The sequence below is a fragment of the Bacillus rossius genome, chromosome 16 (genome assembly GCF_032445375.1).
Source record: "Bacillus rossius redtenbacheri isolate Brsri chromosome 16, Brsri_v3, whole genome shotgun sequence".
NCBI lineage: Eukaryota > Metazoa > Arthropoda > Insecta > Phasmatodea > Bacillidae > Bacillus > Bacillus rossius.
The window spans coordinates 20,113,310-20,134,288 of NC_086343.1; the positions used below are offsets into that span (position 1 = coordinate 20,113,310).

Consider the following 20,979-nt stretch of genomic DNA (forward strand, 5'->3'; position numbering starts at 1 on the left):
ACCAGCCCCGGCCTACTGACTTTCTTTAAACAGATTTGTATTTTGTTTTGTTTTATGTGTATATTTGTTTACACTTCTATTGAAGCTTACTCAAAAGAGGAACCTGTTTCTGTAACAATAAGGGTGGCCAGATTTGTTTAGACAAAAAATTTTTTTAACAAAAAATAAAGTGGCAGGAGTTTCAAAAGCACTTAAGGGATTGTCAAATAGCCTAAAAATGTATTTTCAAGCATTATCTTTGTAAAAGAGTTTCCGGAGGAGTGACAGGCTTCTGTCTTCCCCTTCCACAAATACTGTTTACACCCATGGCAAATGTGTAAACAAAATCACATGTAGTTACACGTACTACTACACGATATACTCAAAAGACTGAATTAAAATTTTCGTGACTAATTTTTGTTAGTTGTACTTATAACATTAGAAGTCAATAATTTTTCAAGAAATATGATAGCCTACATGGAGTATTATAGTCTGAAACTATGTATTTGTAATGTTATGCAATTATCGTACACTCACGCCTGTAGCATGAGGCATCATACAAGGCAATCTGAAGATGAGAAAAGATACATTATCGAAGACACTAGATTAGTATCCCAGAGAACACTGGTTCAAATCCCGGCTGGCCATTGTCATATCGTTTTGACGTGAAGCTTCTTAAAAATCACAGCGAAACATATGGGTAACAGAACAGACGAAAAGGTCTGTATCATCTTTCTTTAACATTTTCCTAACTTATAGGCTTCGGCCTGAGACGCATTTAAGAGTCTTCCCTACCTAGACCTCCCAAATAGGTACACTTAGTTTTAATTAAGGTTAGGAAAAAAAATTTGTTCAGTGTAGCTCAGGACTCAGACGTGATAGCGCGGTGATTCGTGTGTTTGTGTATAGAGAACCGACAACACTGGGCAATACAGATTGTACGTTCACCAAAAAACATTAATTTTGATATTATGCCTTCGGTATCTCATTTATCATATCACAGGTCAATGTTAAACATTTTCGTTGAATATTAATTGAAATAAATAGTAAGCTACCATCTAGTGTCTGTTTTGAATTAAAATATTTAGTATGTAGTCAATGTCTCGTTTTTATTATTTTTATTTTAAACCATTGCACTAAAAGCGACTCGCTGACATAGAAGTTTCACTTGAAACCAACGGCCGTGAGTCTCGATACAGCCCCACAAATTTTTTTCTAGAAAATTGGTAGGATGGTTCCTTACTGTAGGTCATGGCTAATTCCTTTCATATTGTCGCTCTACTGTGGCGTTGTGTTTTGTCGTCTGCATTGACCTCGCTATTAATATGTATGCAAGCATTTCAGAATAAGAAGAAAAATAATATCGTTAATAGGCTATTCTCCTGGTAAACAAATATAAAAATGATTTCAAGGCTTCCATAAATTAATATTCTAAAATGATTTCGTAGTCTTTGACGCAGTTAATATATAGGCCTAATGTCACAATTACTTAATCAATAAAACTTAAACAGCAAACATGAATCGCTCTCACTATTCCGTATTCACATTTGTGATTGTTTTGATCTATTTTTTAATGGAAATTGTTTTTCTGTACATCTATATGTTAAAATACTTTTCTAATGGTTTTCACAGCACATGCTAAAACATAATGCTGGAATAACAATACCCTGTAACAGCCCCGAGATGACAAAAACAACACCACAGGCATTAAGAAGTAAGGTCGTAGTGAAGTCAGCCCACGAAAAGTGAACCCCAACAGAAACATAATGTGTGTATTATTAATGATGTAGTAACGTAAACATTTCTTTATGTGAAATAATTCTTGCTTAAGATTATTTTTATGGTTCTTTTGATAGACATGGTGTAAAATAAATTCAATTGAATTGTCACCTCAGTACTATAGATGACTATACACCTGATGGTGATAATCTGTCGTGGCATTTCAAACATGCAATATTTTACGTACTTAACCGTCGGTTGGCAGGTCATTGTGATTTTCGGTCACTAGATTGCATTTCATTTCAACTAGTGACCTGGAGTTAAAGCATTAATTAGAATCACAAGATTTTGTATGCTACTTATTTATACAAATTATTTCTAAGATAATAGACATAATTTAATCATGTCGTTCGAGTATTAGGACTGTATGGTCGCGTTTTAACTTATGATAGTTTTACATTATGGCACTTTTCCGTCGCCCCCCGGCGAAATTCTTCGATTATGGTAGTCTTCCAGTATGGTAGTCTTCCAGTATGGCAGTCTTCTAGTATGGTTGTCAACCAGTATGGTAGTTTTCCAGTCTTCCGTCGCCCCCAGACGACCGCGCCGCGCCAAAGGTTCACCAAAAAAAGCCGATCGGACCCGAACATAGCCGAAGTTCACCGCTCGCTCCTACAACAAATAAATAAATAAATGTGTGTGACCACGGTGCTGCCACCTGTGGCGGATGGCACGAGTCAAAGTTCACAAAGCCAAAGGGAAAATATCCCGTTTTAGTCCTCAAAAATGCCAGTGGCTTTAAAAGTCCGCAAAGCGGTTTAAAGTCCGCATCTACAAGCCGCCCTAAGCCGCCAACGTCATGACCTCGACCATTAGGAAGACATGGCCGCCATTTTGAATTGTTACATAACCACTGCAATTTGAAATTCCGTATTTTTTTTTATGCTAGAAAATCGGGAAAATGTTTAGAATTAATAAAAAATAATTAAATTTTAATAAAAAACATTCCATCAGTTTGAAAATAGTCCGCCAGCCAGCGCAGTTGCCGACCAAAGAAAGAATATTGGCGTACAATAAAAACATGTTGCTGTCCATTTAACCAAAATTCTAAAAAAAAAATGAAAATTTTAGCCTATTTATTTTAAAAATTATGTAACATGGTAAACGATTTATGATAGTTTATCTTCTACCCTTCACTTGCAAAACAAAGTTGGTTTGGTATTTAAAAAAAACAGAGCTAATTTGAAATGAGCGATTTTTTTTTTTTTGTAGTTCAGAGTCGATGCCGCTCTAGAAGCACCAGCGAGCGTCGCACTATCATTCCGCCTCAACAACTCACATACATACACACCTGACTAGGCGGGGCCTTTAGTACCCTAAATTTGACGAGTTTGGTTATGATTTTTAATGTATTAAACACGTAACTATCGCTAACTGAGTGTAAAAGATTTTAGCAATTCAATAAGTATCCATCTAATGTTTTTGAGTTCAAAGGCTAATCTACACTTCAGTCTCAGAATGGATCGAGACCATGAAATAGCGTGGTTTGTAGGATTTCAGGAAAAATCAGTAAGTTTTTTTTTTTTTTAAATGATTTATGGATTATTAATGTAAAAATTAATTACGACAAAGGCTACACACAAACGGAGATTTACATATATGTTAACCTCGCGATTACATGTTCTTAGTTCATACAAGGGTTGAAATATTAATTGGACTTAAAGTTTCTCAACACCATTAAATAAACAATGATTAAGTTGATAAAACCTTTTAAAAACCTTTAACGATGGCGGTATTTCGAGTTTGATTAAAATAATTTTGGGGAAAAAAAGAACATACACAAGAAAAAATGATTTTAATTTAGGTTATTTCCCTGTTTAGCCTCTGTGCCGGTAAACAATATATAATAAAACCACCACTCCCCCCCAGCAACATTTTCTGCATCCGCCACTGTGTGAGGTAGCGGCAGCATCTCAAAGGACGCGACCCTGCATACACGACCGCACATACAGACTTGCGCGGAGGCGAAACTCAACGCAGACGTCTGACAACGTAAGTTCTGATGTTGCGCTCACGTCGTGCACCTCAGACGGAATTCTGGGAAGCGCTGCCAGGGTTGCCAACCGTGAAAATAAAGCACGGCTCAAAATGATCCGTCTCAAATCGGAATTACAATATCCCATCATGTCCGTCAACCGCAGAGTGAGTTACAATACTCCGTTTGTTCGCCAATAAAATTGTCCTTTACACATGCTGCTAACTGTTGAGAAAGTTAAATTTAGAAGAAAATTTTTAAACGAAACGATACTCTCAGGTCTACTAGTCTTGGTAACTCTAGCGTGTGAAAATGTATAATTGAATTTGTTAAAATGTTGAATTAGTTCACCTTGAAGTTCTAAAGTCACTAGGGAAACGTGATATATCGTGGCGTCACCTCAAACCGTAGTAGCAACAGCCTACCTTAGCCGATGGATGCTGGGGTCCTGATGTGAACGCAGATATCACACTCACGCACGTAATAATCGCGGAGATTATTACACACAAATGTTCACGGCGATGTCGCGAAACCGATTTAATATGACAAAGAGTGTCAGTGCGCGGATTATTAACAAAATATCCCGATTGCCGAGACACCGTCTGCACGGCACGCACTCAGGACAGCCGTCTAGGGAACATTTCTATATTTTACATTGTCGCTTTCGTACCGGCCGCTCCTCGGCCGGCCAATCACGACGCACCATCGCGGAAACGGTTGTTGAAGTTCTAATTAATTTATTTATTTACTGAAAATGGCTTAAATTAGCGCAATTAAAATGTCCAAATGTATTTAAAATAAAAATAAATAAGTCTGGAATGTTTACTGTTAATATTTGTTACAAATACAGTTTGTTGCTAGGCAACGACGGTAAAAACGTAACACACAGCGGGCGGACAGTATTAGAACTCGTTAATGTAGATAAAATAAATATTACATTATTTTCAACTAAATTTCTGCATGGAATCTCACCACCGCTTTAATTCACTGCTGGAGCAGCTACGCCAACTATCGAATTATTCGTTTCGTAGACTGAAATTTTAAACTATATAATGCAACGGCTCCAATAAAAGCGAAAAAGACTAAACCCTGGCTATGAACCTGATTATCGACAAGTAATTTTATCAAAATACTGACCATCTTGTTAATAGTCATTAAACAGCTAATACTATAAAGTTTCCTTTGGCTTTGTGAACTTAGGTTCGCGCCATCCGTTACAGATGGCAGCACCATTTTTGTTTCACATTTCCATTCCTTGACTGGGAAAAAAGTTGCAGATAGGATTTTTAAATGGAGGAGGATAGAAAGAGATGCAAATTTTTTGTGTGTTCTGACAGAGGGTGAAATGAGCTTGATGGGGAGTTAGATAAGCCGAAAGGAGTGCGGGAGTTTGAGTTTATTAAAGGGAATTTAATTGATATGGAATCTCCTTTTTTAAGGACTAATGTCTAAAATAAGGAAAATATTCAGCTTCAGTTTTAATTAGCTGATTTTGATATTTTTTTTTTTTTAGCCAAACGAAAGATAAAGCTATTTTCACAAAAGACAAAGGTTTTTTTTAATCATCTCTACTCTGTGGTCTCAAATACCATGCGCTCTTTCTTAAGATGTACTCTACGGCGATTACAAGTTTAAAAAATGAAACAGCTGACGGGCTGTTATTATTTGTATCAACTTAGCTGCGATAATTATGTAATCAATACATTTTCCCACTAAAAAAACGATCAATATGTTATTTATTTGTGAAGGACGAACGGTGAAGTGTTTGTGTCTCAAGGCCATTCATATAATCGTCATTTATCCCATTTCATTTTCATACCATAACCTTATGCCTGTAGACTAGGATGACAAGTTGGAATTTGAACTAGTAATACTTTAAAATAAAAAATTCATTGTGAAGTTTTCGAAATGATTTCAAAATGCAAGATAATTAAAGCGAATGCTTAAAGACGCTGGTGTAATTATTTTATCGTCTACAAGTCTGCTTCAAAAATGGATAATTTACGGTAAGTCTAGGAGTGTCGAAATTAAGGTTATTGTGTAGAATTGTGACATGGTAAAAACATCAGCCAGGGTCAGGGCTAGTTCTCACTTTAATCAATAGAAACACTGGGTAAAGGAACTTTCCGGTTTCTAACTTGTTTCAGTTAGGTTTTGTGAGATTATAATCCAAACATTTGCACGAGTTTACACTAGGTATTTTAAATGTCACTGTCATAACCTAACCAACATTTCGCACGATATTGCAATATTTTTAATGTAGCTAACTTAACCTAACCAGCAGTTGACACAATTTTTCTATATTTTATGTGTAGCTAACCGGCTCAATTCTAGATCGCGATATCGGCCAATTGTGGAAGGTTATCACGTGTAAAAAAAGGCGGGGAAAAGAATGACGTCATGGAAGTTGGCCAATGATAATTATTTAACACACTCAAAATACCTAGCATTTTAGAATTGCTATTTTATTGCTTGTTAAAGCACGCATTCTAGAAATTTACTGAGACCTTTTAGCCTAAAGGATACTTGAATCGTGCATCTTAAAGGCTTTCAGGCATGCTTGTTGACCTTCTAAACAGTTGTTAGGGTTCTTGTAGAATCACCAATGCAGCCATTCTTGAAAGTTTTTGTTGCACCCATCCTCACATGCATCCTCTTGGCCTTTCAGGGGCGTGTGGTGCTTCATTTAGTAGAAAGTGAGTTAGCGTGGAAAAAATTCGGACATCATTTCATGATTAGTTTCTCGCCAAATCCTTTATATTAATGGGGATTAGGTCTTGTCATCTTGAAATTTCAAAAAAATTAATACCGTACCCATTGCAATAAAGCTTTCAAGCTTAATTAACTGGCATATAAGTCTTAGCTATGGCTACTTGTTGAAATCAACATGTGCGTACTGGTGTGATTAATTTAATAGGTAGTTGTAGTTGCTTATGTGAAATAATAAGTTATTTCCTTGCGGCACTTGCAGACTAGAGCCTGTTAGTAAATATGTGGTTGCAACAAGGTCTGGGGGATACGATTTATGCCTTGAAAGTCCACAAATTGGGATAAATACCTAGTTCAAAATTAGGAGAGTAAAAAGATGGAAAAATCCAAAATGGCAGGGCTTAATTCCCCTTAAAGGCACATTTGATTAGGTCTGTAATAGTAAAGGACTTATACTTAATATTCAGTAACAGCTTAACTGACTTTCAATGGACAATAGACAAAGAAGTTTCAACCATGCGTGCAGAGATGGCAAAGTGTAATCCTTGGAGGATGTCACTCTCTCCTCATTTTGCCATTTGTGGCACGGACAGTAGTGCCTGTGAGACCACAACTATATAGGTTTGCCAGCAGGAACTTGAACACCAATACACTTTTGTGTAATGAATTAAGGTTAACCTCTCTTCGGTCATTGAAGTTCCTAGAGACTGTAAGTGTTGTTGAGAGGAGGATGGAGCAGTGACAGATTCAAGGGGTGGGAGAAATAGGAGTATCCTTAGAAAACGAACTGGCTCGCGGAAACGACCTTCTAGTTTTCCATTTGCGATAAATCAAGATTTGACCTCAGTTGGAATTGTGATCTGACCACTCAACCACTTTGGCCAACAGTCTTCTGTGGAAATCTTTGAATTCAGCAGAAAATATGCTGTTATGAATTTTTTGGATACAATTTGTTGAAAGATATGAGAGTTTTAAAACTCGCCCATCTTTCTAGTGATATGCTATTTATGGGACTTGACCTAGACCCGACTTATTCGGCACTACCTGCATTACAGTATGATAGGTCAGCGATTGGCAATAGTGATCCCAGTGCCACAATCTGAGGAAATATTTCATCATTAAAATCTGTGATAGCTATCTTTTCCAAAACTACCTACTAAAACTGAAGTATTGTTTTACAAGTTTCTAACCACTATAACACCCCTTTCTGGGAAAGCAGAATATGTAGTCTCACTATTTGAGTTTTGGCATTTGGATCTTAGTTGCTAATGGCCATCAAGTTGTCAAGTAAATGTTTGCTGGTTAAAAGGGGACATAGTGGTTGTGATCAGAGATGTTTTGCCTTCCACCGACGTCAACTGGGTTTCATTTCCAACCTGGTCAAAACCTGGATATTTTGCTACTGTAAAACATGGCGGTTGTTGCCTGTGAACAGTCGGATCTTTGGATACTCCTCACACCGTACACATTACGATAAATCTACTTCACTTCATCTCGCCTCATGCATTCCTGAGACACATACTGCAGCATTCTCTGTTAGGACTTTATGAATCTCTAACCATAAAGTTTAACATTTAGCGATTTTGCTGGATTGTCGAATTTCAATCTAGTTTTAACCAGAGAATAATTAATATACAGTGTAGTGGTTTTCGAAACAAGTTGCAATAAGTTGCTGTATTGAAAGAAAAAAAAAACCAGATGAATGTTGGCTTTATTAAAAAATCATTACAGAAATGTACTCCTGAAATGAGAGATGTGAGATGTAACCTGTTAAATTGATTGATATATTTCATATGCTTGTGATGGGGCTTCTGCCTGGTGGTAAGGAGTCTCCCAGTTCCTGAAACTTCCTCCTTAAGTTCTTCCCTTCTCTCACAGTCTCCTCCAAGCCTATTCCACTCCCTCCCTGTCGTCACCAGGAATACTTACCTTGCTCTTTCCGTTCATCTCCACTCCCTCTGGATCTTCCACTCGTAATCCCTTCTCCCTCTATTACCCCTTCTTTTCAACCTATCTCCAGCTTTTCCCAGCCGCTTCCTCCTTATTCACCTTAAACAGTTTCACTGGGCTTTCTGTTTTCCTCCTACTTTGCAGTGTGTCCCACTCTAGCTTCTTTATCACTGGTCTATGCATCTCCCCCTCTCTGCCTGCCCTTCTTCTCCACGTACACATACAGGAGACACTACTGAAATGAAAACCGAGAGTAAGACAAGCTCTTAGCAAACTAAAAATGCAGGCAGCGCAGTAATGTGAACAGGTGGCCTAGGTAAAAAGACACAATCCACTTGAAACAATCTGATTGAAAGCAGCTCAGTTGATGCTGGATTACGGAATGTGCCGAACCAGGGAATGTCGGATGAAAGACCTTTCACTGTATAAATTAATATTTTTTTTTTATCTATACAGAGAAAACTAGTTCCTTAGCCTTAATGGTTTCAGCCACGCAGCAAAAGGCTCCACCAAATGTGTAACAAAAAACAAAATGCTTTCTGAGGTTTCAGGTTTTACATGGTGACATACAATGTCGCCACCAAGCAGCCGGAACAAGATCTTCACAAGCTGGTGGGTTTCGAGGATTTGAAGAGCAGCGAAACACTGCCTGACTTCTACGTTGTTGGGTAAGGGTATAAGCCTTGTGTTCAGTCATCATCATCATCATCATCGTCAACTGCTTATAGATTGCGGCCGGGTCTATGTCCCTCCACTATTCCTCCTCCTCTACTCTGTTCCATTCTTCTCTCTCCCGCACTCCTTTAATTATCTGCTCTTCCCATTTCCTCCTTTGTTGCCGTTCCACCCTATCGGCACGGCTGGAATCACCCACCTCTGCCTCCGTTCCCAATGCCGTCTGAAATTTCCACACGGCATGCCACGCGCTTAAGTTTCCATGCTACGGATGCACCATTTCCCTTCCTTTTCTCCAAAGCGTACCATGAATTGATCCACTTTCGCCATGCAGAATTAGTCCCAACCTGAGACCATTTTATATCCCTCCACTGGTCGTTATCCTCTTACTCCAAGGATCTTGGACTATGAAACCTCCAGACTTCTGCTTGTGGTGACCCATGCTCTCTTATGGCAGGAGCTAGATACCTCTTTTAATTCAAAATGAGTAACACCCTAATTAGGATAGACAGCAAAATCTTATGGAATTACAATTAATGAGATCTATCTCCTCCCTCTGTGGGCTTCGCATAATAGGATTAAGAAGTAAAATTTGCAATCCCAGCATGCATATCTCTTAATATAAAATATTGTAAATTTTATAAAACTAAATCATAGGAGGTATGAAGTCTTTTAATAGCTACACGTATAAGTAAGGCTATAATGTCACCCAGTAAAAATACCTACGACGTCTCAGTACAAAACTGTAATTAATTCATCAAAACCCTGATTAATCCAACAACATTCTCATTTATATATCAAAATCCCTTGTTATTTAAAAAAAAATAACTCCTGTTCAAATGCACAAGACTCCTACTTATTGGTTTAAATATTTTTATTAATCGCTGAAACCCCCGATTAATTGGCAGAACTCCCGATCAGTTGGAAATCACCGTATCAGTCAGGAAACCATAAAAATTTGAGATTGCAAGACACCATATTAATATTAATGGAATGAAAATAATATTTGAATGATATCCCTAATTACTTATTTTTGCTGGGAAAATTAACCATAGTTAGAATTTATTTTTGTGCACTGTTCAATCTGTACATCAATAGTAATACAATATGCAAAAGCCACACTTTTGACAAATTTTTATCAAGAACATTTTGTTTTGTTGCATGAATAAATAAGTTACCTTCAGATTTAAGTTACATGTATATTGTCAATGTATATTTGTAAGGGGAAATACCTGAAAAGTTGTACTGTAGTAAAATGAAAAATGTCATTTAGAATTAAAAAATTTTTCAAGAAAAAATACAAAATGATGGTTTTCGTAGAGGCAGTTATTGATAATTATTTTTTCCTACACAGGCTTCAGGAAGTAAAGTCGCAGCCACAGAACATGGTTTTGGATTCCATCTTTGATGATCCATGGACCAATGCATTCAGGTAATGATAAGTAAAATTTTATTTATTTATATATTTGTAATATGCCTACCAACAGTTTTAAAACTTAAGGGTTTGGCACAACATAAAGACAAAAACACAACATATATAAAATGACAATACACAAAATACACAAGCACAAATAACACAACACATACAAATATAGATGATATAAAAGATTCTAGCAGTAACAACATTTGCCAATACAATATTCAGAGTGATTTACTATTTAAAAAAAAATAAAAATAAAAAATAGACAACTACTAATGTATGAATAAATAAATATGAGTAAATAAAGTAAAATTTAGAACTAATAACAGTTTAAAGTTATTGGAAAAATAATGAATACTATATTATTAAAGACCAAGTGTAAAGTAAAATGACTTGTACAGATTGAAAGTAAATTCTCATATTCATGTTTGATTAAATTGCATATATTCATTGTGTTAAAGTTTAAAATTAATCAATAAATAAGATTGTTGTTCTTATTTAGGGTACACAGAGAAGATAACAGGTGACTTAAATTGGGGGACTCCCAAACCAGTATCTATAAGGACATACCGTAATTACATTTTATTTTATAGTTAAAACATTTTTGAACATAACAAGCATCTAGTTGAATTCTATGATCAGAAAGAAGAGTAAGAGTTGGTTGTGGAAGATTCTTTATATTAATTAGTTTAATTATTTGGTTTTGAATACTTTCTATTTTATTACAATATCAGTTGTATGAATATTAATAAAGATCGCAGGCTTTCACGACCATTGTCTGCATTTTCTTGGCTTCTGGGTGTAGGCTGTGTCAGGTAATTGTCTTGCGACATTTACCTGACACGGCCTACACCCAGAAGCCAAGAAAATGTATGAATATTATTCTAAATAATAGAAAATAGTTTCTTGGCAGATCATATTTATGTCCAGTTGGAAATTCATAACACTTAGGTAAAGTGAGGCTCTTGGAAGGACCCCGCCTAGTCAGGGGTGTGTATCTGTGTCAGCGAGGCGGGATGATAAGTGCGATGCTCACTGGTGCTTCTAGCACGGTGTCGCCTCTAAGCGCATTGGCCAACTCGCCAACTATGAGATTTAAGCTGTAACCATTATTTGGTGGAGAAATGAAGATACTAAATGTGTAACGCAAGTCCCTTGAGTGCTTTCAAGAATCTGTGTCGAGAGTTCAGTACCAAAAAATTATTCTGAAACATTTGTTTTAGCTATTTTTACTCTTCTGAAAATTCAGTTTAGAAAAAAAATTACGGAAACAGAACAACTCATCTATTCATAGTGTATTATTAAATGCTTTACCTAAACGGACACCACTTAGATATCTCGAGCAGTTTTTAAATCGCCTGGTTTTTTTTTTAAGTTCTGCACACCATATGGTGGCTAGGTAGGTGGTGCTCTTTATCTGTTACATTTGGGTTCAGATTAACAATTTTGCTGGATTATTGAACGTAAAATTAGTTTTAACGGGAACACCAAAAGAAAAATTAATATACAGTACAACTATACTTTAAACAAGTGGTAATACATTTCCCTATAGCAAGATAAAATACACATAAGCATTAAAGTTAAAATTAAAATGTCTGATATTAATTTTCTTCAAGGTCAGCAAACACCTGAATGCACCTGGAAAAAAAAAACTTGAGTGGCTGGATCGATACCAGATTTCAGAATGTTTCTGAGAACCCAAGAATTACATATTAGAGAGCTTACTCAGTATCTGAATTAATTTTTTCCTTTAGTTAATAATATGTTAGCTAGTTGATCTAAATTTGTTTTCAAACTGGAATGCATGAATGTCAGGAAAGGTCAAAATTGATGCAGTGGATGGTTGGCAAAAGTTGCTTCAGAGTGTTCAGATGAAACTGTAGAGGAAGTAGTCTGGTTGGGGGGACGCACCACAACGCCGAAATGCCAAATTGACCACAACGCCGGCAGCTAGAGAACTGCCGTGTACCACAACGCCGAATTACCACAACGCCGAAATACACTAACGCCGAAAAATGTCATTGCAGGACTGCCACAAAGGGTAGGTTAGGTTAGACTAGGTTAGGCTAGTCTAGGTTAGGCTAGTCTAGGTTAAGTTAGGTTAGGTTATATTACGCTAGGTTAGGTTAGGTAAGGTTAGGTTTGATTGTGGTATTTCGGCATTAAGGTACATTTAAGAAACACACACAAATTCATTCAGTTGTTATTTCGGTGTTGTGGTACACAGCAGTTTTCTATCTGTCGGCGTTGTGGTCAATTTTGACATTCGGCGTTTAGGTATTTCGGCGTTGTGGTAACGACCCGTCTGGTTGCACTAGTGTTTTGTTGGTTGCTGCAGAGAAGTCCTGGCGAAGATGGACTACGTGAAGGTGAAGACTGTTCGTCTGCAGGGGACTGTACTCAACCTGTTCTGCCTGAGGAAGCACCTCATATACCTGCGGGACATCGAGACCCAGTACACGCGCACGGGCTTCAGAGGGCTGTGGGTGTGTATTAGGAAGCAGGTTGGCCCCTCCCCCTCCCCCCCAGTCATCAGGCGAGAGGACATACTATCTTATCTGCGTGCAGGATAAGACTGAAGATCACCGCCAGATGTCTTTGTCCCTCTGCCGCCGAGATAACGTTGTTCCAGTTCTTCTTGTGTAACAAGGTCACTGCTCCTGTAATTCTTTTTTTACCATTTATTATAAAACTAGACGTTTTTAGAAATAGCCTAATAGATAACACATGCAAATTTCACAGCAAAAAAAATGATCCCGGTTGAAACCCTTTTAAGCATGGGCGTAACCAGGATTTGTGGAATAGGAAGGCGGAAGCAAAGTACAAGAATATGTTTTTGTATTTTGTATGGACCCTTTTTTGCGGGGGGGGGGGAGGGGGGTCTGGGGGCTATGGAAGAGCAAAAAGGATGATTCAAACTAAATTTTTTGGTATCTAATGACCCATCAGTGCTTCTTCAAAATCTGAAATTCTTGGATAAAATTATTCACTTATGAAAGGCAGATCCTTACACTGTGTACCGCTTTAAACATCCTAATACATGTTTAAAGACACTGCTACTCCAAGTTTGTGTATTCAGTGGCCAAAAATTGAGCCATACTTGTAATTTGAGACAGGTTAATGAGTAGCATTATTATTGGAAAAACAAATCAGAATTTATAGGGAAGCAATAGCTCCACCATGTCCCTCCCTGACTACGTCCTTGCTTTTAAGGGAGATATAGTCACTGAAAAATGACATATTGGTTTCATATGATTTAGACTATAAAAATTTTTATTGTTTAAAATTAAAACTTTGCCTTCGTACAAAGACCATAACAAAGTGTCTACTGACAGTATAATTACAGTTCTAGCCATTCTCAAAAATGTCTTTGATTCTGAACACCAGTGACTTCACAGAGGAAACTGTTTGTAGCACCAATCACTGTGTGCTTCAGCCAATCTTAAATTATGCACTATGCCTCAACGAGATCAAATATTTATTGTTTCAAAGATAAAAAAAATTGTTAGTAGCTAAAAACTGTTGAAACCAGGTTCTTTAAGTAGTTTCTTCTTAAGATGTTTTGTTAAATAAAATAAACAATTTTGAAATGGTCCCATAACACTCTGTAATTTAACCCTTTTATTAAGAATTCCTGGTTCTTAAGTCTAAATTTGGAAGGCCCCTTAGGAACGTTGTGACAGAGTAGGGATGTGTGAATCCTTGATTTTCAGTTCGGTTCGAATCCGATTCGAATCCCTGGCAATATTTGAGATATGAATCCGATTCCGAATATTAAGCACAGAATAATTAAAAATAACTGATTAATTTAAAAATAATGTGTGTTTTCTTTTTTGTAATTGTAACAACTGGCAATTAGGGTTGGGTGGGGTGAATGTGATACAGTGTAAAACTTGGGGTGAAAGTGATACATTAAAAAAAAATTATTTTTTGCTATACAAAAAATTTGAAGAAAATACATTTGCTTGCCTCTTCTTTATACATCCCCATTCCATAATGAATGTTATAAACCTTTAGCTACATTTTATAGGAAATGAAAAAGTCTCAAGCAAGAAATAATTTGACCAAAAAATTTTCATGTCTAGGTCCAGCAACTTTTGGTATATCTTTGTGTGCATAGAAGATAGCTTCAAAATTATAGTTTTAAATGGTGCAGGAAAGTATCCTCTATGTTTTAATGCTTAGAAAGATAGTCTGACATTTATATCTTAGTTACTATTGCTGCCTAAATTTTTGGGGTGAATATTATACAGAACATGGGGTTAATGTGATACACAGCATGGGGTGAATGTGATACCATAATTTTAGGTAGTTTTATAAAAAAGTGCTTAATATTTCTATTTTCCACTGCTGAATTTGAAATGTACGTTGTCATTAAAACCTTGTTTTTTTTACCTTAAAGCTATTTCTGTATGTTGGTAAACCTGAACATAAACAAATTGTTGTACTCCAATTTGTGCAACTTATTGTTCTATGTAGGCCCCTATGTTTATGTTTCAGAGTAATATGAATTATTTAACATCACATGTAGAACTGTGTATTTCTAAGCATTCCATATTTAGTCATTGAATTTATTTTAATATCATACTAAATATTTATTTTTTTCATTTTATGAATTTAATATTAAAATATTTTTAGCCTGGGAGGGGGGGGGGGGTCCGGTCCCGCTCGTCCCCCCCCCCCCCCAGGCACGCCCCTGCTCGCACATCCCTATAACAGAGATTTGATTTTCTGTGTCCTTATTGGGCAGTCTGGTGCTGAGCGATTGTTGTTTCGTCGATGGGAGCCAGATGCTCGGGGAAGGTCGCTGGCAGTGTTGCCGCTGCTGTTGCCAGGGCAACAAGGGGGCGGTGACGGTGCGGCTGAGCATCTACGGCTGCTCCATCTGCGTGGTGAACTGCCACCTGACGCCACACGACCACCTGCTGCAGCAGCGCATCGCCGACTACGACACCATCGTGCGCGCGCAGAGCTTCCGCGCCAAGGAGACCTCCAGCATCTTCTTCCACGAGTGAGTGTCCGCGGGCCGCATCCCCGGGGGGGGGGGGGGGGGGGGGGGGGGGGGGGGGGGGGGACTGCAAGGGACGTCAACACTTTCGTTCATCTTTTTATTTCAAACACCACACATGCAGGAAGGTACCTATGTATATGCCTTCACGGTGAATTCTGGACATTATTATTTCATGCGTCATACACCTAGCACATGTAAACACGCCGAGCGTTGATTATTGCTAAAGTCGTAAACGGAAAAGAAACCGAAACACCAGTTAGCCGTTAGGTTCGCACAATGTTTTTTTTTAAAGGAGTTCTTAAGGACTCTTGGCAAAATTTAAGGACTTTTAAGGGCTCTTATTCCATAAATGAAAAATTAAGGGATTTTTAAGGATTTTAAGAGGCCCGCCTCGTCAGGGGTGTATGTGTGTTAGTGAGGCAGGGTGATAAGCGCGACGCTTGCTGGTGTTTCCAGCGCGGTGTAACCTCTAAGCGCAAGGCTCTGAACTGGCGCGCATTCGTCTCGTCGTCACAGGATAACTGTGAAATTTGAGCGGTGACCGTAACATTATATGGCGGAGAAATGAAGATAAAGGTGTTATGCAAGCCCCTTAAGTGCTTTCAAGAATCTGTACTGATTGTTTTATGCCTAAAATTTACTCTGAAAACACGCGTTTTAGGCATTTTAACGCTTCTAAAAATACAGTTTAAAAACTTAATCCGAAATTAAAAGTACTTTTCGGCCCTCAGCGAACTCTTAAATGCTATTCGTAAATAGGCCCCACTCGGATATCTTGAGTAGTTTTGAAATCGCGTTGTTTTTCCTGAAGCTCTGCACACCGTATGTGTGCCCAGGTAGGCGGGCCCCTTAAGTAGGCGGAAAATATAATGTTTATGAATTAATCCACGAAAACAACACGTTGAAGGGCCTCAGGGCTCCTGGGACAAACTGTACGATAGTTTGCCCGCTAATTCAATTTTTTAATTAATTGTCTATACCTGTAAAGAAGGTACCTTATTTTTAAAATCTCAAACGGTACAATTGAGAAAAGTGCCCAGTCAGAGGTGCATTCTTGTTAGTGAGGTGTGATGTTGAATGCAAGCTCATCCGTGCTTCTAGCACGGTATTGCCTCTATGCGCAAGGCTGTGGACTGAGGCGCAGTCTTCTCATTGTGCATATGGAAACACTAAGATTCGAGAGATAACCATAATATTTCATGGTTTAGAAGTACAAGACCCTCAAGTACAGGCATACCGTATTGACTGTCAGTGAGGAGTGTTTAAGCCTACTAAAAGAAAATATAAAATGCTCTTTGGGAAGGCTCTACCAGGCATTCAACCTGGTCCATACCTCCCCCATGTATTGCTTGTGTAATGGAGCCATGTATTTTTTGCTAAAAAAGTCTTAACTGTCATTTGTCTGCAATAAGCTATCCCCGCGCCAGTGATGTCTTCCTTATGATTGGTTACCATCTTCAAGAGAAGCCCATTGTTTTATTTGGCCACGCCATTCAGTGGTTCATGTGCCAACAGAAGACATGTCAGTGAAAGACATATAGTCGATGCTAGTGTTTTAACACACAGCTCGAAATCCTTTCATGAAAAATACATGGTTCTAATAATAAGCTGTACATGTGGTTTTGCCCTGTGTTGGGTTCTTTCTCGGAGATTAAAGTTGATGCTACGTGGTGCCAAAAGCTCTGATCACCTGTTTAAACTCATGGATAGAAGATCGGAAGAATGCATTCATTATGACAATGAATTCAAGGGCACAAAATAGACAGTATTGGGATATTGAGATAAGAATGAATGTGTGAGGGAAATGGGAGTGCGCAGTGAAATCCCACCATATCTCAGCGATGTTCACCACATCTAACACTTACAGAAATTAAGGTTTCACCCCGGCGGTAAACGAACCAAGGTTTCCCTGGTGGGAGGTGAGTGAAGTGACCATTCAGCCACCATGTTCAATGTTCAAGTTCTACCTCATTGGAGCTGTAATGTTGAAACTGTGCCTTTCTGCTATGATATTTTAGCTCTACTTCATTTCAGCTATGGTTGTAGTTTTACCTCTTTGCAGCTAAGTTGTTGTAGTTCTACTGCATTGCATCTTTGCATGTTGTAGCTTTGCTTTGCTGCAGTTGCATAGTTTTAGTTCTTCTTAGTGGTGGCTATGGTCGTAGTTCTACCTCATTGCAGCTGTAATGTTTTAGCTCTTCTTCATTGTGGCCGTTTTGTAGTTCTACCTCATTGCAAGGGTAATGTTTTAGCACTTTTAGCACTTCTTCATTGCAGCTATGGTTGTAGTTCTACCTCATTGCAGCTGTAATGTTTTAGCATTTTTAGCTCTTCTTCATTGCAGCTATGGTTGTAGTTCTACCTCATTGCAGGTGTAATGTTATAGCTCTACTTCATTGCAGCTATGTTGTTTTAGTTATACTGCATTGCAGCTGTATGTTGCAGTTCTACTGCATTGCAGCTGTAATGTTTTAGCACTTTTAGCTCTTCTTCATTGCAGCTATGGTTGTAGTTCTACCTCATTGCAGGTGTAATATTATAGCTCTACTTCATTGCAGCTATGTTGTTGTAGTTATACTGCAGTGCAGCTGTATGTTGTAGTTCTACTGTATTGCAGCTGTAATGTTTTAGCTCTTCCTTGGTTGCAGCTACGTGTTCTGGATCGGCGACATGAACTTCCGCCTGCTGGAAGGGCCGTCGGCGACGGAGATCGACGAGCTGGTCGGCAGAGGGGAGCTGACCCGGCTGCTGGCCAAGGACCAGCTGCGGTACGTCATGGCGATGGGCGAGGCCTTCGGCGAGCTGGAGGAGCCCCTGCCCACCTTCCCCCCCACCTACAAGTTCGAGTTCCACACGTCGCTGTACGACCTGCGGTGAGTTGCGTCGCCGCTTGGCTGTCGTCCAGCAGCGTTTGGGTGTCTTATTTAAAATATTACTTGAAAGTATTTGTGAGTCTTCCTGGTGTGAACATGACATGACCCTCGGAATGGTGAAAGAAAATAATTACAATAGTATTGCAATGGTGGTTAGGGATGAGTTGCACTGATTATATCACGTTCTCCTTTGGGATGACTGCAACGCTTTTCAGGTGGTGGTTCGTACACATTAGGGTGATGCTTAAAAATGAAGGTTAAAAAATTTAATGGTTCACCCTCTCATTTTATTCTCCCACATGTGAAATGGTCTAGAATTTTTTTTTGGCTGTATTTAAATTGAATTTAGGGGTTGCTACCAGCATTTAAAGTTTATAAAATTACCAATATTGCAGCACATGAATTTTTAATGTAAGGAAATAAGTAATTTTAAAATACTTGAGCAACCAACCACCACTTTACACGTTAAAGGGAACATTGTCGTGCTGAGACTCCCCTCCAAGCAACCTCACCCTTCCCCCCTCCTAAAAATCCCCCATTTACACCCCTACAACCAACCCACAGCCGAGGTCATGTGTGAGTTGCCTGTCAGTACCTGTCTGGGCAGTGTGCCTGTCTGATCTGTGCAGTTGTTCATGTAGCTTATCCAGAGTGTTTTTAAAAGTAATTATGATTGTGAGTGTGTGGTTAAAGTTGGTTATTGAAAGTGATTTTGGTTTGTGAATTCATAGTAAGTGTTTTTGTATTCAATGTTTAAATAGTAAACCAAATAATTACACAACAAACTAAAAAATATTATTTACTTGAAAAGTTTTTATCTATGTAGGCTGCAAATTTATGAATTTAAACTGAAAAGTCTTATAATTTAGGGTTACTAATTTTATAACTATTATTATTTACCATGGAACCTAGTAAAAACTCTGCAATTTCTACAAGGAAAAAGACAGAAATATGGTTGGTCGGACAGAGATCTGAAACGTTCATTCATACCAAACTTCCATCTAAACGGTAAGTACTGTCCGTATTTTCTTATTATAAAGAACAAGTAAAGCAAATGATTCGTGAAGCTGCTTATTCGACCTCTAAAGATTTGCTAGTCGTTTGGAATAAGGCTAGGATACCTACCAGACAGCAAATTCATGTTGTTGATAAAGTAGAAAAGTTATTCAAAGAGTGGCAGAATCTGAAGAAAAATAAAGAGAACAAACCTAAAAGATCAGCAGTATTAAGACTAAAAGAAGAAACATGGAATTACAATTTAGATTACTTATTTGATGTAGCGCATGCAAAGGCACTGGAAATGATTCTAATTCAAGAAGATAGAGTCTTTTTAGTGTTGCAGCGTGGAAAAGGACGTCCAGGGAAAATAGGTGGCATTGACAAGAAACTATCCAAGAAGGAAGAAGAGCAAGAGCGTAAAAAGGCTCGAATGGAGGTGCTTAAGGCAAAAGAATGTGATAGTTTTAAGGCAATCACGTGTAAATCAGAAATTCCTAGCATATTTTCCGATGATGAATCCTCACATGATTACGACAGTAACTTTGAGGGGCCTTCAACATCTAAATCTGGGGAAATACAAAACATAGGACTAAAGAAAAGAGAAAGAAAAAAGCTGCTTAACAGAGAATTGACTACAAGCTTGGATGTTGAAAAAATAAGTGATCGCAAAGCAGCTATTGTCCTTACATCCACTTTAAATCGGCTAGGATGTGATCCTGCAAAATATAATCTAAATTTTTCTTCTATACGCTGCCAGCGAGTTGAATGCAGACAGAGCATAGCAGAATATATATATTAAAAAAAAGGAGTTTTCAGCTGCTGTACCTTTAACTGTGCACTGGGATGGGAAAATGTTAGAAGATATTACAGGACAGGAAGTAGTCGATCGTCTTCCAGTTTTAGTTTCAGGGAAAGAAATATGAGGAAGTCAACAGTGTTTTTAGCAAAAAAGGCATTGAACAAAATTTGTGGCCATTTATGGTACATTTCTGAAGAACTGATTGATCTATCTTTTTTTGATGATAACGTTGCAAATGCAACAAAGAAAAAAATGGTGGAAGCACTGAATAAATAAGGAGCTGAATTCTCTCCAAAGCGCATCACTAATGACCTGGACACTATTAATAAGAAAGGGCTGAATGATTTTGTCAGCAGTAATACAAAACGATTCTTTTCCATCGCCGGAATCGATTCAAAGTTTATTGAAAAAAACGTTGAAGATTGGAATAAAGACGAAGAATATGTCAATATGAAAGAAATAGTGAAGTCATTCAAGGTAGTAAATGATACTGCAGAGAGAGGAGTGTCCCTTATACAAGAATATAATAAAATTCTTATTCTTAATGAAGACCAGAAACAGTACATTTTATTACTTGTAAAATCATTCAGGCAGAAGTATCCAGACTACAAAAAATCCACATTGTTGTCTGCCTAGTGGACTATAGCAATTGATTAGGTTTGATTCGAATAGTTTTCAAAAGACTGTGTCTGTACGTATTTTTATTGCATCATTACGTTAAAACAAAAATTTATACTGTTCGTTAAGAATATAAAATATATATATAATTTCAGATACATAATATATATAAAATATATATATAATTTCATC

At 37.8% G+C, this 20,979-nt stretch overlaps 1 protein-coding gene across 3 annotated transcripts in view; it reads left to right on the forward strand.

Annotated features, from left to right (window-relative positions):
• The first annotated feature begins 5,352 nt into the window (after positions 1–5,352).
• Positions 5,353–20,979, forward strand: part of LOC134540207 (inositol polyphosphate 5-phosphatase K-like) — a 47,069-nt gene continuing 31,442 nt past the window's right edge. For 2 of the 3 annotated variants that reach the window (XM_063382794.1, XM_063382796.1), the window contains exons 1-6: positions 5,360–5,739; positions 8,944–9,060; positions 10,422–10,499; positions 12,826–12,973; positions 15,323–15,498; positions 18,147–18,371. In XM_063382794.1, the coding sequence (XP_063238864.1) occupies positions 5,726–5,739; positions 8,944–9,060; positions 10,422–10,499; positions 12,826–12,973; positions 15,323–15,498; positions 18,147–18,371 (758 nt within the window). In that variant the 5' untranslated portion in view covers positions 5,360–5,725. Of the gene's footprint in view, positions 5,740–8,943; positions 9,061–10,421; positions 10,500–12,825; positions 12,974–15,322; positions 15,499–18,146; positions 18,372–20,979 lie in introns of all 3 variants that reach the window. The other variant, XM_063382795.1, reaches the window with a different exon arrangement.